The sequence below is a fragment of the Budorcas taxicolor genome, chromosome X (genome assembly GCF_023091745.1).
Source record: "Budorcas taxicolor isolate Tak-1 chromosome X, Takin1.1, whole genome shotgun sequence".
NCBI classification, from domain to species: domain Eukaryota; kingdom Metazoa; phylum Chordata; class Mammalia; order Artiodactyla; family Bovidae; genus Budorcas; species Budorcas taxicolor.
Window position 1 is genome coordinate 107,497,170 of NC_068935.1, and position 19,088 is coordinate 107,516,257.

At 34.9% G+C, this 19,088-nt stretch overlaps 1 protein-coding gene across 1 annotated transcript in view; it reads right to left on the reverse strand.

Moving 5' to 3' along the window:
* The window catches only part of CFAP47 (cilia and flagella associated protein 47), a 502,957-nt gene that overhangs the window by 101,598 nt on the left and 382,271 nt on the right, over window positions 1–19,088 (reverse strand). The window contains exons 54-58 of the mRNA XM_052662737.1: window positions 17,971–18,078; window positions 16,072–16,180; window positions 11,279–11,383; window positions 5,564–5,720; window positions 1,691–1,789 (exon numbers count right to left, since the gene is read on the reverse strand). Of these exons, the coding sequence (XP_052518697.1) occupies window positions 1,691–1,789; window positions 5,564–5,720; window positions 11,279–11,383; window positions 16,072–16,180; window positions 17,971–18,078 (578 nt within the window). The remainder of the gene's footprint in view (window positions 1–1,690; window positions 1,790–5,563; window positions 5,721–11,278; window positions 11,384–16,071; window positions 16,181–17,970; window positions 18,079–19,088) is intronic.

The following is a 19,088-nucleotide window of genomic DNA, read 5'->3' on the forward strand; positions in this document are numbered from 1 at the left end:
AAGATCTTTACAACCTTGAGATATTCTTTTGATTTACTGTAATAACTGAAAAAGTATATAGCTCCCTTGCTGAGATTAGAGAGGGGGGCACTCTCCACCCCCACTCTGATGTCTATGTTAGAAGCTTTCTCTGTCTTTTTTCACCGTAATAAAACTTGTGTCACACAAGAACTCTGAGTGATCAAGCCTGCCCCTGATCCTGAAGCTAAACTCTCTTCTTCAGAGATCATGAATCCAACATCAATCACTGTAAGCTATAACAACTATGTAATGATTTGGTGATCCAGCTCTTTGCATCCAACTCTTTGTGACCCGATGGACTGTAGCCCGCCAGGCTCCTCTGCCCATGGGATTTCCCAGGCAAGAAAAACTGGAGTGGGTTGCCATTTCCTGCTCCAGGGGATCTCCTCAAGCCAGAGATCAAAAACACATCTCTTGTGTCTCTATACTTCCCTAATCAGTATTTGTGGAGAAGGAAATGGTAACCCATTCCAGCATTCTTGCCAGGGGAAATCTCATGGATAGAGAAACCTGGCAGGCTATATAGTCCATGGGTTACAAAGAGTCAGACATGACTGAGTGAATAAACACACACACACACACACACACACACACACACACACACACAAAATCTGTATTTGTTCCTATTTCATTGAAACAGGAAATTTTTTTATAAAAGAAAGGAAAAAGAAAACTTAGATAGTTACAATTTAATTAACATCTATTTGAATATTAGTGACCCTGAACTTATTTTTAGTCATTGTCTGGCCATCTTTACTTTCTCTTTTGTGAGCTGCAGTTCATACTTCTTTCGATATATTGCAAAGAAACAGAAAACAAAGATGCTGAAATCAGATATACAGTAGTCTGGCTTTGTTAGCAAATAACTGTTTTGATGTATAAGTTAATTTTTCTGAACTGCAATCTCCTTGATTCAATAAGAATAACACCTAAAACATGGAGTTGTTGTATCAAATGAAATAAATTAATAAGATTCTGAATGCTGATATAAATGACTAGAGTAAAAATAAAAGAAAGTCATGAACCCACTTATATTTAAATGTCAGTAGTCGTTACTGATTGTAGCCATTATTTTTAAATTAATTAAGATAATCTGTATTTTATCATATTTACAATAATTATGAAGACTTTTTTTCAATTAAAAATATTTTAAGCAAAGTCATAGCTTGTGAGCTTTAGATTTTTAAGCAACTTCATTATTTCTTATGCCTTATAATTTTTTTCTATTCATCAATATTCAAATGGGATGACTAATATATACACACCCTATAATACATTTTCATGGAATTGTCAGCTTTGTGAGGATGGAATTATTTTTCATAAGTGTAAGCAACTTTAGCATACTAGGTATTTTTAATTTTCCAAAATCTTTGACTTACACACTTATGTATTAAGTGATGTGACATTCAACTATTCAAAATCTCAGAGATAACATTTTTTTACAAGTTGTTTCATGCATTATGGAATGAAAAATGAAGATGTGATGACTATACATAAAGGTTATATATTCTGTATTTTTCTGTCAACGTACTAAAAAAACTTGTGAAAATTTTTAACTTGTATATTTCATTTTCATTAAATATTTATTAAGACAATAAGACATATATTTATCATCTCTGAAATGTGACAGCATATAGAATGACAGAATATAAAGACAGAAATCCCATACCTTTTGTGTGAGTCACACCACTAATCTTGAAGGCAGAAGTCTCCTCCATGAAGCTGTCCCAGATTTGAGCCATGACAAGACGTTTGGGCTTTTCCTCACCTAATCAAAGTATAAAGAGATAACAGACTTCAGTGTCACATTCAAGAGGACAAAAACCAGTGGAGACTGAAATAGAATCAAAATTTCCTTTTAATGGGAAATTTTCAGATCATTTTCCAAGGTATATTTAAGATTAGATTTAAATGACATCCCTGAAGCAGATATTCATCACTATTAATAGTTTTGTCTATAATATTAAAAAATCAACTTATAAACTCAACTCATAAATTCTTAGAATTTTCATTTAAACTATTCAAATTAAAAGATACTAAAGAGATCATGTTTGAGTCCACCATCTAAAAATAGATTATAATAAATAAATAAATAATAAAAACAGATTATAGTAGTTAATAATTATACATGCATAAATACACACTTTTGCAGTGTTAATAATTTAAACTAACCACTACAAAAATCAATCAATTATTCAAAATGTGCTTATGGGCTATATAATAAGTACTTGCTTTTAGTGCTACCATGTATAAAAAGTAAAAGTCTCTATCAGCACTTACATTTATAATCATAAACATATTGAACTAGATGTCAGCTGATAATAAGGGGATTTTTGTAACATAGAGTAAAACTGTATACATATTTACCATTTTGCCCATCAATACTACTTGTAGAAATACATCTTAAATATACAAAGATGTTATTTGTATAGCAAAATGCATGGGGCATATTTGTATAGCAAATTACTTGAAATAATGAAAATATTTATGTACTAGAGACTAGTTGTATATAATCAATAGTGTAGCAAAAAAATTACTGAGTACTAAAAGTCATAAAAATCTATGAGAAAGATGTCCATTAACCATTTTATTAGGATTTCAGACATTGGTAAAGTAGCAAGGTGTAAAAGAAATCATACAGTATTCTACCTTTGTGTAAGAGGATGAAAGAGAACCATGTGTGTATATATGCATTTATCCAAATATCTCATTTTTGCAGACATAAACACAGTAGGGATAAATCAGAATCAAATGATGATGGCCATCTATAAGGTTGATTGAGAAATTGGTAGATGGCTCAATTACAGGAATGGTATTTCTTTAAGTGAACATTTTATATAGATGAGTTTTGAATAATATATGTTTCACAAATTCAAAAATAAATTTAGAAAGTTTGAAAAAGCAAACCTAAAATTGAATTAAAATTAGAATTTAAGAAGTCCTAATTAGAAATTAAGAAACTCATCTTTACATAAATTGACAACAAAACTATACAGAATAAAGAATTAAATACTGTGGCCATTTCATTGGCATATAGTTGCTTGTAGTAAATCTCTTATGATCTTTGTCATATAAGTTAGCTATTCTTATTCTTCTTGTCAGTCATGTTTCTATATGGCCCTTCAATAATTCAGGCCAAATTATGATGCCAAGTCACCAAGGAATATGAGTACAAGAAGATATGCACATGGCAGCTAGAAAAAAAGAGTCCACAGAAGAAAGGGTGAGAAGTTAGGACAGAGAGATTCCATCATTAAGAAAAGGAAAGGAAGAATCTTTTCATAAAGTAATGAAGAAAGTGGAAGAGAGGAAGATGTTAGAGGTCAGCATCTTCCTTGGTCTCCAGTCTCTTCAGGTTGAAGGATGAAGTGGGAGAACCTTTAAGTCTAAACATTCTCCCAGGATACGGTGAGTTTACATTAAAGACTTTTAAATTAATTTTTAAAGAGAGAATACATTTTTAATTATCAAGCTTACTGTTTTTTCTTGTCATATAGGAGAAAAAAATTTAGAACAATGAAATAAAATTAATAAATTATTTTATTTTAATGCTAAAATTTTGATCCAATATGTTTTTATAATACTCATAGTTATACAATGGCCCTCAAAATTCCATTCCCTGGAAAGTTCCATTAATCAGCCTTGTGTATTCCCACACCAAGAACTGTAAGCCTGACAACTGGTACAAAGTTCACAAACACATATTTTCTTGGTGCTTACCTTAATTTATGGTTTCCAATCCCAGCCAAATATAATACCTTTTTTTATTTGAATTTTGTCAGCTCTATCTTCTTTTCCCTCCAGGCATTTATTTCAACCCACTGTGCCACTCTTCAAATCTCTTACTATATCTCTTTTCCTCAGCAGATGAAAATATAAACCTAACTGCTCTTAACCCCAAAGTGCCTCTACTACCTACATTTTTATCTACATTCACATTTGTTTTAAGGTACCATCATCTGTTCAAAGGTGGAAACATACTTCCTGTTCAAGGCTCTTCCTTCTACCTCAACCCTGATCCCAGTTCTCTCTGAGCTTTGGCCCATCAGTTAAACCCCACTGGCTTTACATCTTTTTAACATTTGCTCAACCCTGGCTTCTTCCTTCTACTTATACATATGTTTAAGTCTCTTCTGCATTAAAATGCTGACTTCCTTGAGCCTGCAATCAAGTTTTATTAAACAGCATGTCTCTTCTCATTATAGTTGAAGTATCAATAAGGGCATTTTACATGAAATGACATTATGTTCTTAATTTTTCTTAATTACTTCATACCAAGAGCAAGAAGAGATGATCAGGAAAGATGAGAATTCTAACAGGTAAATGACAGTGTTCAGTTTCCGCATGAATTAAAAAAAAAAAAAAGTAAATTTGTAAAAAGAAAAAAAAATAGCAAATATACAATGAGTATAAGATTCAATTTCCCACAATCAGATTGACAGAAGTTAAGGAGAATGAGGATACTCAGGGCTTCCAAGGTTCAAGAAAATATACTGTAATATACTCATGAAGACAGCATGAATTCCAAGTGTAACCATTCTGTAGAGTAAACTGGTTATTTATATCATAAGCCCTAACATTTGTGTTCCTATTAGCTGTGAAATTGAACTTTATAAAAATGGATCATAGTAGTAGTAGTAGTTTTAGCAGACATGGCAATAATAGTTGCAAAGTTAAAATTATGAATGTCCATTATTAGATTTAAAATGTGTTTCATAAAACGTATAGTATAATGAAAATGAAAGTAAAGTCGCTCAGTCGTGTCCGACTCTTTGCGACCCCATGGACTGTAGCCTTCCAGACTCCTTTGTCCATGGGATTTTCCAGGCAATAGTACTGGAGTGGATTGCCATTTCCTTCTCCAGGGGATCTTCCCACCCCAGGGATTGAACCCAGGTCTCTCGAATTGTAGACAGACACTTTACCATCTGAGCTACCAGGCATAATAGTTGATCTTTATTTCAGACTCATATTCTTTGGTCATTTAACAAAGTGATCAAGCACTTCACAAAACTGAATTAAAAAAATACATCTTCAAAATGAAATAAAAAGAGGAACAAGCTTGGTAGGAGCCAAAATTTAATCTGATTATGCTATTTATATGGAAAAAAGGCAAAGGAAAAAAATTATAACACTAGAATTTTTTTTTCTGGAACTCTTGCTTTTTTTTGACTTTATTATTTTTTTTTAATAAAGTTTTGAAGAAGAAGCATTGATATATTTGAGTACTATCATAAAAATTATAAAAATTTACTATTAATAATTTACATGTTTGGGTTTCCAGATAAAATTAGGAGAATTTGACTTGGTACACAGATTCCTAATTTCTGATTCTGGCTCCATCATTTTAGAGCTGTGATTTTGGCCATGATATTGCATTTCTTACACCTTATGTTTTCTCTTTAAAAAATGATGCTGTTGAGCTAGTGGATCTCTACAAAGTGTCTACTACCTATAAAATGCTTGGATTCCATGATAGGATAAATGTGATAGAACAATAATTACAAAATAACATATGTAAGGTAAAAGGAAAACAACTTACCAGTTAGTAAGATATCGATCAAAACATCTTCTTTGGTGGGATTTTGGAAAGGTATAGGAATAGATGCCTGAAGATGAAGGTATGCAGTTACTTTTTGTATTTCGTGAGGCTGGGGGAACAGTCCTATTCCGGAGATGAGGAATATCCATTCTTTAAACTGTTTAAAGATAGATATACATAACATATAAGTCCTAATTACCTATTTTTTATTTGTAACACTTAATAAATATAGAACACATAAAAATTTTGGCAGAGAAAAAAGTATTTTATTAATATTTAACAAGCATCATTTTATCTTTCCTTCCTTTTCCAAATTCCTTTTGATTTTACTGAAAAAATCAAAGTTTTTACACTGAAAAAAAGGCCAAAGACCAGTATTCAAGTATTAAACATATTTCAATGCATATAGGTTATTGATAACAATACATAAAAGAAATCTTAATGAAAACCATGCATTTCTGTTCAAGGTTTTTAAAAAAATCAATTTGTCTAACAAAATGGGTACTAAACATTGTATGAAGCTTCCAAAACATTAGAATTTCAAATGAATTTTAGGTAGTTAACACATTAAAGAAAGAAGGTGAGGCATAGACTGAAGTCTCATTAAAAAGAAGTGAGTACAACTTGTGTGTGTGTTTGTGTTCTCAGTTGGTCGGTTGTGTCCAACTCTTTGTAAGCCTGCCAGACTTATCTGTTCATGGCATTTTCCAGGCAAGAATACTGGAGTGGGTTGCCATTTCCTCCTCCAGGGGATCTTCTCGATGAAGGGACTGAACCTGCATCTCCTGCACTGGCAGGTGGATTCTTTATGACTGCGATTGTCATATTACTTATTCCCATTATCTAGTACAGCCTACATTCTCTTATCACATGAAATGAAAGAATGGCTCAAAAATTATGCGAAGGAGACTGAATGTGGCCACTGTTTTCATCCACATTTCATAAACCTCTGTTTGAAAATGCTACCCTTGTATTCATTTAGAATAAAAGTCCCTTAAGACTCTGTTCTGCACTGAACACTTTACTAATGTTACTGACGAGTGAAGAGGTCATTAAACAAAAACTGACTAACAAGAAACTAAAGAGCCTCTTGATGAAAGTGAAAGAGGAGAGTGAAAAAGTTGGCTTAAAGCTCAACATTCAGAAAACTAAGATCATGGCATCCAGTCCTATCATTTCATGGCAAATCGATGGGGAAACAATGGCTGATGTTATTTTTCTGGGCTCCAAAATCACTGCAGATGGTGATTGCAGCCATGAAATTAAAAGACACTTACTCCCTGGAAGGAAAGTTATGACCAACCTAGACAGCATATTAAAAATCAGAGACATTACTTTGCCAACAAAGGTCCATCTAGTCAAGGCTATGGTTTTTCCAGTGGTCATGTATGGATGTGAGAGTTGGACTGTGAAGAAAGCTGAGCATCGAAGAATTGATGCTTTTGAACTGCGGTGCTGGAGAAGACTCTTGAGAGTCCCTTGGATTGTAAGGAGATCCAACCAATCCATCCTAAAGATCAGTCCTTGGAAGGACCAATGCTGAAGCTGAAACTCCAATACTTTGGCCACCTGATGCAAAGAGCTGATTCACTGGAAAAGACCCTGATGCTGGGAAAGATTGAGGGCATGAGGAGAAGGGGACAACAGAGGATGAGATGGCTGGATGGCATCACCGACTCCATGGACATGGGTTTGCGTGGACTCTGGGAGTTGGTGATGTACAGGGAGGCCTGGTATGCTGCGGTTCATGGGGTCGCAAAGAGTGGGACATGACTGAGTGACTGAACTGAAACTGACTAACAATGTCCTAGTTTATCACCTCTAAAACTACAGAGATGTTTTCAAGCTTAAGTTCCAATAAAAAGAGGGAAACTTACTTTATGATTCTTTCCAAGTAGGATGGGTGGTGACAGCAAATCCATAAAATGCTGTCTTAGTAGTGAGGATTAAAAGCACGTTTTATCTGCATATGTCTTCAAGTGCCTACATTACTTTTATTCAGAGAATCTATGAGCATAGGTTCACTGTATTTTCACTTATGATGCCTGAGCTTGATCATACACAACTGATTGACTGGAATCAAGTATCAGGGTTCAATTACATTAACTACTGTTTTATGTAAATTATTTCTTGGCCATTTTATAAAACAAATCATGGATTACAGAAATTGGCTTATGTTAAACAACTGGAAATGAGCTAAAATTACAAAAACAGAAGATCATGTTTTCTTGTTTCACCAAGTCATCTAGAATACTAGAGCTTTTAAGTTAAACCACGTCCCACCATTTTTGGACATTAATCACTAACAATCACCCTAGCATTGGTTAAATTATCAACCTAGGTTCACAGAGAGAAATTAAAAAGTACCCAAGCAAATGTGTGCATTAAAAAATATAACATTTTTAGTTCATCTTTTATCTAAAACTTCATTGAAAGGAGACACAGTAAAACAAAGATTCAATTCCAATGTTTCTGAAAAATGAAACAAATGTAGGTAAAGGACAGTAGATCTGGCTCACATACTGAGTAGAGCTCATGGGCATCTGAGCTTGCTAAGAATCAAGAGAGTTTTCCATAGACACAGGCTGCAAGGACCACAGACTCATACTGGGTAATAATATCACTTTGATTTAATCTTTTTTCCTTCATTTCCACTATTCTGACCTTTAGATGCAGGAAGTCACACAATCAAGTATAAATAAGTAATAGAAACTATTTGAAAATAAAAATGAAATGACTGAAAACCAAGAGAAAAATCTCAGAACATAATGTTTGATATCAAAGAAAAGGCCTGTTTATCATATTATTGTTCCTCTTATCTTGTCATGCAGTAACACAATCTCTTTGAAACACTCTGGAAGCATATTTTGAGTTTATGATATTCACAGTCGTGATGCCCTAACCAAATTAATCTCAAGATTCAAAATCTACACAAACTACCTTAGCCTAAAGTTAGATTTTTTTTTTAATAATGCAGAGTTCTTCACATGGATCCAAACTGGAAACAAATGAAATAAATTATAATCCATGGGCATTTCCTTAAGTTCAGCAAAGAACCATTTTCAGAAATAGTTACAAGCACTAACAGAATAGATTTTTGATTAATCAGCTATTTAGTTGTGTGTGTTAATTCAAATATATTCATCAGCGAAATCAAGAGAGGAACAGAAATCTATGTAAGTTTTTCCCTAGTTGTTAATGTAATTGCAAACTCACAGACTTAGAAAAGTAACCCTAAAATTTTATTTTTAAAACATTTTATTTTTATGTCTACACATTCATCATAAATATTGCATTTTCAGAAAGTTTGTTCAATCAATACTTTAGGATGAAACAGTTTTGCCTGAAAAAATAGTCAATGAGTGTTAGTTGCTCAGTCGTGTCTGACTCTTTGCAACCCCATGGACTGTAGTCTGCCAGGCCCCTCTGTTCATGGAATTCTCCAGACAAGAATACTGGAGTGGGTTGTCATTTCCTCCTCCAGGGGATCTTCCTGATTCAAGCATTGAACCTGGGTCTCCTGTATTACAGGCAGATTCTTTACCATCTGAGCCAACAGGGAAGCCTCAAAATGTCAACTAAATGAATTAAGAGGAAGCCCTCAGTGATTCAGAGATGAAAAAGGACAAAAAAATAAATACATAAAGGCAAAAAAAATTAAAAGAAAAGGCAGGAAAAATCACAAGGGTTAGGGTAATACATTGAAAAGGTTGACGTGGTCTGGACTTTAGGTAAAAGGATGACATTGATTTAAGTCTCAGTTCAGTTCAGTCGCTCAGTTGTGTCAGACTCTTTGCGACCCCATGGACTGCAGCACGCCAGGCCTCCTTGTACATCATCAACAAGTTTGGGTTTACTCAAACTCATGTCCATTGAGTCAGTGATGCCATCCAACCATGTCATGCTCTGTCGCCTCCTTCTCCTTCCACCTTCAATCTCTCCCAGCATCAGGGTCTTTTCAAATCAGTCAGTTAGATTTAAGTCTAACCAGAGATGAAACCTTGGAGATTTGCTACAGCTTGGAAGGAGAGGCTGAGAATAACTGAAAGCAAGGCCCTGTGTTAAAGTGATTTACAAAAAGATTTGAGTTGATTACTTACTTGTTTGAGTTCTTTTCTGTCTGATAAAGAATTGTGAGTTTGACCTCTAGGCTAGGATTTTCTAAAGCTATCAAGATGAATAACTCATCATTGCCCTGCTGATGTGCCAGACTACCTTGAGTAGATATAAGTTCCACCAGAAATGCAAGCAACTAAGTTATCTCCAAGAATGAAGATGAAAGGGCTGACGCTGCTATGAAGCAATGAGCTAAAAGATAAGCCATGTTAAAATTATTTCTGTGAAAGAAAATATCTCTACTACACCTTCCATTCTGTATAAGAAGGATTACTGTTTATTTTCTTTAATATTTTTGACTCAACGGGACTTCCCTGGCAGTCCAGTGGTTAAGACTCCATGCTCCCAATGCAGAGGGCATGGGTTTGATCCCTGGTTGGGTAACTAAGATCCCGTATGGTGCCCAGAAAAAAAAAATTTATGAAAAAAAATATATATATATACACATGTATATATATATTTTTGAGAGTCAAGTATAATCCATTGTATTGCTTCAGGTCATGTAGTAGTCAGTAATCATATAAACAATTTAATAGCCTCAAAAACTTTTTTTCTAAATTACACATTTTTTGGGGAAAAGAAGGCCCTTGGGCTTCCCTTGTGGCTCAGCTGGTAAAGAATTCACCTGTAATGCGGGAGACCTGGATTTCCCTGGGTTGGAAAGATTCCCTGGAGAAGGGAAAGGCTACCCACTCCAGTATTCTGGCCTGGAGAATTCCATGGACTGTATAGTCCATGGGGTCACAAAGAGTCAGACATGACTGAGTGACTTTCCCTTTCACTTTCTTTTGAGTTACATATTAGCCTTTCACTGACATGGGGACCTCTGTATTATATCTGATTTCACTCCCTCCCAGATTACAGGATTTTCTAAGCTCCTTGGATATAAAGCAAACCCTTCCACTTACTTTACTCCCCCATCAACACTTCAAGAAGTAAAAAATAATACTAAACATACAAATAATGTAAAATTCTTACTGGCAGTAACAGTTATGACTTGGCAGTGTGCCTGTAGCTATAAAAATAGTTATGAAGATGGGCTCAAGCAAGAAGTCCTAGGTTCAACCACCTACTGATCCATAAAATGGGGTTGACCATATTTTTACCATAAGGACTCTGGTGACAATGAATTGAAATAATTCTTAGAATGGTATGTAACAAGTTTAGAAATGGTTAAAAAATAAACTACTGTTTTTAAAAATTATTATTATTCAGATGAAAATAGAGTGGGAAAAAACATACTACTTGCAAGATTAGATTTCATACAATTTTATATTTAAGTTCATGAAAACTTGAGTAATAAAATCCAAGTCAGAAAATTAACATAAATGCTAGCAATTTGGCATTTACATTAAAGTACCTACATTTTAAATCTGGGTTTATATTCTCTTTCATTCAAGTGATCTAAAAATTTAAAGATGCCTTCTTAAATGCCTGTGCATACATAATGTATACTATATTTTCAAAAGTTCATTTAAATAATAATTTACAGTAAAGTTGTTTTGCTTGCAAAGATGTCAAATGGATAAATGAGATTTACATATTTATTAACTTTAAAATTTAATTAACCTGTCTTGGTCTAAGAATACTCTATCATACCTGAGCACAGTGAAAGATGACAGAAGTCTGATGACTAGCTCTTCCAAGAGCAGAAGGACGAAAGTGAATAGGTATGTCTCTGGCTGAGTTAGGAGGTATGATCAGCTGTGTGAATTAAGAAACAAGAAGGGAAACAAAAATCAATACTTCTGCTTGAGTTGGCATCTTTGTGTGCTAGATATATGCCAGGTAGATGCTTGTGTGATTAACATGTTGCCTTGTACACATTAACCATTTTCAGCATGGTTCCTTGGCAAATATTAGTAAAATATCCCAAGATACTAAACAGTGTTCAGTAATGCATACACCATGTTCTTCCCCAAGATAATAACTACATTGATCTGTAAAAGGAAATCAGGATTAAGCTTTTAAGCTGAGTTGGAATCCCCAATAATGGAAATGTGCATTTTATTTAAGAACCCATAGCTTATTGTCCATTTCAAAGAACCATGTTGAACCACTGGGAATCTAACTTGTAGCCTTGGCGAGGTCAAAAGAAATGAACTCAGTCTAAATACAGAGGTAAGATATTCTTCTTTAGTGCACGATGAAGTATCTTCTTTGTCCTATCACATAGACCCTCAAGTGTGACCTACTGGAATAACTTGAGTCTGAATTGTATTAGTATGAGTTACTGCTTCAGAGATTGTAAAAGAAGCTAAAAATTCTATCATAAGAGAATAAGGACTTGAAGATCTTAAGTAATCAAAAAACTACACTGTGAATAATGTAACAAACATTTACTATCAACACTTATAGAATGGCTGAATGAATGTTATATGTTTGAAAAGTAAGTAAATTATTTTTTCACTAATATAGTTTGCCAGATAACTTTTGAAAAAGGAAACATGCAGGTTATCAATGTCTTTCAATTCTCATAGGATATAGCATTTACTGTTCAATGAACTCTGAGAATAACCATGAACAAACATACAAACTTACTTTTAGAACAGAGTTAATTTGTTGCTGTCATTCAGTTGTTAAGTCATGTCGGATTCTTTGCGACTGCATGAACTGCAGCATGCCAGACTTCCCTGTCCTTCACTTCTCCCAGAGTTTGCTCAAATTCATGCACACTGAGTTGGTGCTGCTATCTAACCATCTCATTCTCTGCCACCCTCTTCTCCTTTTGCCCTCAATCAGGGTCTTTTGCCCAGCATCAGGGTCTTTTCCAATGAGCTGGCTCTTCACATCAAGTGGCCAAAGTACTGCAGATTCAGCATCAGTCCTTCCAATGAATATTCAGGGTTGATTTCTTTTAGGATGGACTGGTTTGATCTCCTTACTGTCTCAAGAGTCTTCTCCAGCATCATAATTCAAAAGCATCAATTCTTTGGCACTCAGCCTTCTTTATGGGCCAACTCTCACATCCACACATGACTACTGGAAAAACCACGGCATTGACTAGACAGACCTTTGTCAGAAAAGTGATGTCTTTGTGTTTTAATACACTATTAAGGGCTACCCTGGTAGCTCAGTTGGTAAAGAATCTGCCTGCAATGCAGGAAACCCTGGTTCGACTCCTAGGTGGGGAAGATCCGCTGGAGAAGGGATAGGCTATTCACTCCAGTATTCTTGGTCTTCAATGTGGCTCAGCTGCTAAAGAATCTGCCTGCAATGAGGGAGACCTGGGTTTGATTCCTGGGTTGGGAGGATCCCCTGGAGAAGGGAACAGCTACCCACTCCAGTATTCTGGCCTGGAGAATTCTGGAGAATTCCATGGGGTTGCAAACAGTCGGACATGACTGAGTGACTTTCACTCTCACTTTTCTGATTTGTCATAGCTCTCCTTCCAAGGAGCAAGCATCTTTTAATTTCATGGCTGCATGAATTAACAGAGCTAATTACTTCCTTATTATATATATGTGTGGTTTATCTACAGCAATTTTTTTTTTAATTTCAGGCTGGATCTTCCTCTGATATTTCAAATGTGTTGATGCTATCAGTTAATGCACATTGAAGGAGTTTAATTTCAGAATCAAATTGAGCAAAAAAAATTAGAAAAGTTGCATTTTACATGTTCTTTCAATTTAGCAAATGTGACAAAAGGATTTCTCTCCCTCCTCCCTATATATACATAAAAGAAATCATCAATTTCATTGTAAAAGTATATAATACTACATTAATTGAGATTTTAAACTCTAGTTCTACCACTTACTAATCATGTAGTTTAAATACTTTGACCTCTCTGGCCTCAAATTCCATTTGTATATGTCAGAGGCAAGTGGTGAAAATTGAGGTTGTGTTTACAACAAACCAATAACTCAATTCCTTTATTTCCACAGAAAATTTATTGAAAAATTCATCTCCCCTGGTTTCAAGGAAAAGATAAACACTGTTGGATAGAATTTAACTGTAGCAAACCTACTTGTTTAGTGTAATAGGATACATATATACATAATATGCTAAATATAGCAGCTTTCTGACACTTAAAAACATTTCATTACAAGCAAAAACATTTTATTACAAGTGTCACTAGGAAAACCATTTCCAATCTTTGAGTTTACACTAGATTCTAGTTCAAGAGGGAAAGATATTCTTCCAACAGTTAGGTAAAATGAAATTTGGACCAGATACTAGATGACGGAGACTAAAATGCTCTTAAGAAATATAATCTGAAGTATTTACTGTTAAAATAGTATCTACAATTTACTTTTAAATTGAATAGCAAGAAATGTGAGAGAGAAAAGAGAGGGAAAAATTAAATTGTTAATATAAGAACTAAGATAGAAGGTGTAAGTCTGTGCACTGTATTATTCTACTGCATCTTTTTAATATTTTTCATAATATATAGATGGAAGAAAGTAAGTTTTTAATATAATCATTTCACCTGATAATCTGTTTAAATAGTGAAGCATTTATGGATAATCATCAATATTTAAAAATCCTCACCTATGTAAACATGAACATTATGCAACAATAACAGGAATAAAACCATACATATATATCTATATATGTATATAAAGTTATATATATATTATAAGGACTTCCCTGGTGGCTCAGATGGTAAAGCATCTGTCTACAATGCAGGAGACCTGGGTTCAGTCCCTGGGTTGGGAAGATCCCCTGGAGAAGGAAATGGCAATCCACTCCAGTACTATTGCCTGGAAAACCCCATGGACAGAGGAGCCTTGTAGGCTACAGTCCATGGGGTCGCAAAGAGTCGGACACGACTGAGTGACTTCACTCACTCACTCACTCATACAGATATATAATATACTTTCTATTTATTATCATTACCATTAATCTGTGCTATTGATTCTATAACATATAATACTTTAATCATCTGTAGATTTATTTTTGAGTTATTTCCTAATATTAAGATTAATTGCATATTCAGTGCTCAATAATATTTGATAAATGTATGAAAGAATGAATGGACTAAAAAGCCATAGTTGGACATGTTAAAGTTGAGATGATCTTTTTCATTATGCAATGTAAGGGGGTATCTGTAATATAACACATTTGTTTTCCCTTCAAACACAGTTTACACTCTCTGTAAAAGTAGTTATACAAAGGATATGAATACAACACTGTCAATGAGTGTTTTCAGTTCTATGTAAACTATAGCCTGACCATCATATTCTGTTTAATTTATGGACAATATGGTATTAAGCAATACAAACACACACATACATTGTAAAATAATTTCCCTAAGATTACACCATATATACCAGTTTTAGCAATGTAATACTTAGGAATATCTGATTTGACATACCATGGCAATTAAGAACTAATTTCATATCGTGATATTAGCTGGCAACCAGTGAGTAACAAGAGACAAGTATTAAAGTATAAACAAAGAAATCACAATTGTAGATTTGTTAAATAATTGTCAAACAGCAAACAATAAAATCCCTTATCTAAATACAATATCTACTTAATAGGGCTTCCTCATTTATTATATGGTCCCCTGAAGAAAGTAATCTATTGCAACTATCATTTTGAAATTTACTTGAAAGCATGGTTTTGTCTTTTACTATATATATTTGGTATGGTATGCATTGGAAATACAGACAGGGATGCTGGTTCTTCAGCTCTTGTTTTGTTACTTGGGGGAAGACAGAGGGATGGAGACCCAATGAATGGCTCCAGAGTCTTATCAGGAACCAAGGATGAGAAAATGAGGCAGAGAAAGGAGAGGGAAGCAAAGCTGTCAGCACTGTCTGTGGGGAGGGAGCGGTGGGTAGGAACTAAGGAAAAGCTAAAGAGAACTGCCCCCCTAGGATTTATATAGACTAATCATAGTCAAAATCATATCAGTAAAATGCACAATTCTGGTGGGGACCCTAATAGCTGGGGAGACTGTGCATGAGTGCCATGAGTGGAGGCAAGATGTGTATGGGAAATCTCTGTACCTTCCGTCTAATTTTGCTGTGGACCTAACCTTCTCCAAAAAATTAAGTTTCTTTAAAAAGAAGAAAGAAAAAAGAGGGGAAAAAAAGAGCACTCTAATTAAAATCAAGGGAAAAGAAAGTCATATTACTAGGTAACTATCGAAAAACCTGGTTACCAAAATGGTCAGAAATAAAGCACAACCAATTTATTTAGAGATCAGTGAAAATGAGCATGAATCTAGCCTATACATTATAATTTCAAAAATTTATATGAACATGATACTGATTTTCTTGATAAATTAAAATTGGTGAGATATATATATACATATCCCACCAATGTTATATTTAAAAAAACAGCATCTGAAATTCAATTGCTAACGCCCCATGGTATGCGAAAATCAGAACTGCAAAATGTTCTAGTAGTCGTAGATTACTCAGCTTTCTGAATATACTTACTGGTAATCTCTTAATCTCCAGGACAAAATTTTCAGTATTACTGTTTGTTGCATGCAACTCTAAGGTTTCATGTGTAGGATTATCTAAAGAAATCATCTCAGTGGCAACCCTGGAAGGAAAAACAAAGCTAGTGAACTTGTTCATAAAATGTTCAATGATAATTTCACATACTCGATGACTATTATGGGTTGAAATGCATCCCTCTAAAAGATCAAATTCTAACACCCAAATTCTGAGATGTGATTTATGCTCCAAAGTTCTCCAAAGGATCAGACAGTGTCTGGGATTTCACCTGTAATCACTGCCTTGCTTAGCTTCTTCCCTTTGCTTATTCTGTTTCCCCCATCCTCTTACTAATATTTCTTACTGGGAACACACCTCCTTAATAAGTCACTTGCAGTGATGTTTTGGCTCAACATATGGCACTGAGAGAATTTTGGTATGCTTACAGAGAGACATTAACTAGAAGGTACTGATTTGCCCACAGGTACACACACTCTCTAAAAGCAGGAATTGTGACTTGAAAACTAAGATCATGGCATCTGGTCCCATCACTTCATGGGAAATAGATGGGGAAACAATGGAAACAGTGTCAGACTTTATTTTGGGGGGCTCCAAAATCACTGCAGATGGTGACTGCAGCCATGAAATTAAAAGACGCTTACTCCTTGGAAGGAGAGTTATGACCAACCTAGATAGCACGTTGAAAAGCAGAGATATTACTTTGCCAACAAAGGTCCGTCTAGTCAAGGCTATGGTTTTTCCAGTAGTCATGTATGGATGTGAGAGTTGGACTGTGAAGAAAGCTGAGTACCAAAGAATTGATGCTTTTGAACTGTGGTGCTGGAGAAGACTCTTGAGAGTCCCTTGGACTGCAAGGAGATCCAACCAGTCCATTCTGAAGGAGACCAGTCCTGGGTGTTCATTGGAAGGACTGATGCTGAAGCTGAAACTCCAATACTTTGGCCACCTCATGCGAAGAGTTGACTCATTGGAAAAGACTCTGATGCTGGGAGGGATTAGGGGCAGCAGGAGAAGGGGACGACAGAGGATGAGATGGCTGGATGACATCACCGACTCGATGCACATGAGTTTGAGTGAACTCCGGGAGTTGGTGTTGGGACAGGGAGGCCTGGCGTGCTGCGATTCATGGGGTCACAAAGAGTCAGACATGACTGAGAGACTGAACTGAACTGAACTACCCTTATGTATCAGCACTAAACTTGACGTCAGACATGTAATAGGAACTCAGTCCCCTAAATATAAATGGTCATATTTCTAGGGCGTATGGTATTAACCAAATGATCGAGTATTCTCAGTTGCCCATTGTTTACCCTCTTACTTTGCCTTGAGCAAAACTCGAGTCAGCCTTCTATCTTTTCGATAGGCCACTGAACTCTGCTTGTCTCCAAGTCTGAGCAAGCACCAAAAAGGTGGAATCTGTCTCCCTTCTGAGATTCTCCTGGGAATTAACTGACCACAGAAAAACCCTTTTTCCCATCAGTCCCTACCAGTCATTTCCCCTTCCTTGTCTAGCTTTCCCTCCAAAGATTCTGGTTATCTTTGCTTGTTCCTCCTTTAGCCTGTAAAATAAAAAAGCTTGTTCTGTTTGATACTGAGTAGCTTGTAGATTTCTGAGAGGGAAGTATTCTCTGAATTGCAATAGTCCCCTGACAACTATTTTAACAGTTCCTTTTCCTCCCTTGCAATAATCACTTTGAACAAAAGCGTCTCCTTCCTAAGTCCTGACATGTTTTTCTTTTCACATAAGTTTTCCACAGGATAGTTTAAGTAGCAAACTTCCCTAGAGAAGAAAAACAATTACTAAAACAAAATATATGTTTGTCCTATTTAAAAAAAGTAACTGCAGTATAACAATATCTATTAAAAAGAACTTACTTTCCAAGGTCACAATATATTTCTTTCATTATGGTTGGTTCTGGAATGTCGGTAGTTATTTTCAGTGAATACCAAAACTCTAGACCCAAATCAGGCTGAAAAACAATGCTGGTGGGAAGAAAAATAAAAAAATCTTGTCAGCAGATCTAGTTTGTATGCAAAATAAATTTGGCAGAGAAAATAAATCGCAAATAGGTGGTTCCAAATATAACATTTGACAATCATTCTGTGACACATTCTACTCTTGTTTTAGTTTTTTTTTTTTTTTTTCATTTTTGGTGAGAAAATCACTTATTCAAGAAAAAGTATTACCATGAATATCTGTCTAATAAATGCCTGTTGAATCAATGTAAAATGCTTAAACATAGGTAAGTCGATTATCTTACAGTAGCTAGAACGAGTCCTGTGTTTGAACTGTGATTAAATCAGATGTAGTTGATTTTCACATGAAGACTATCAAGTGACATGCAGCTCTGGAAAGCTGCCTTTATCATTAGCATGTGCTCTCCTTTGGGGAGACAAAGAGCATGTGACAGTCTAAAAATAAAACTGGGCTGGTATTCCAGCTCTATCATCTTTTATCTGTACAGCCTTGAACAAGTCACCTAACTTGCTGAACTTCAATTTCACCATTTATAAAATGAGAACATTCATTCCTACCTCTTATGGTTACTCCGGGAATTTTAGGTGTATATGTATGTAAAATATATGCTCTAGCAATGATAACAGAGAGAGCAGGCAGTAAGTATCAGACCAAAGTATGCCTTTTAAATGACAGTTTAGCTGACTAACTCCAAGATTCAGTCTGTGCTCACAAAGCCTCTACAGTCACACTGGGGAGAGGAGACGGGCCCACATTTCTAATGATAATCTAGCAAAATAGAGTCTTCTATATACATTATGACCTTAATTTACATGCTTAACATTATAAAAATGTTCATCCTTTACAATTTTACAAATATATTTATTTCTTCATCATTCATTAAAAAAAGAATTATTCTAACTCTGAAAGAGTATATAAACTAGCAAAGACCTAGTAATGAAATGCATTGTACACACCAATAATAAGTTAAGTACAATCTTTAAAACTGTAACAATTGGAAGTTACTGTTGAAACA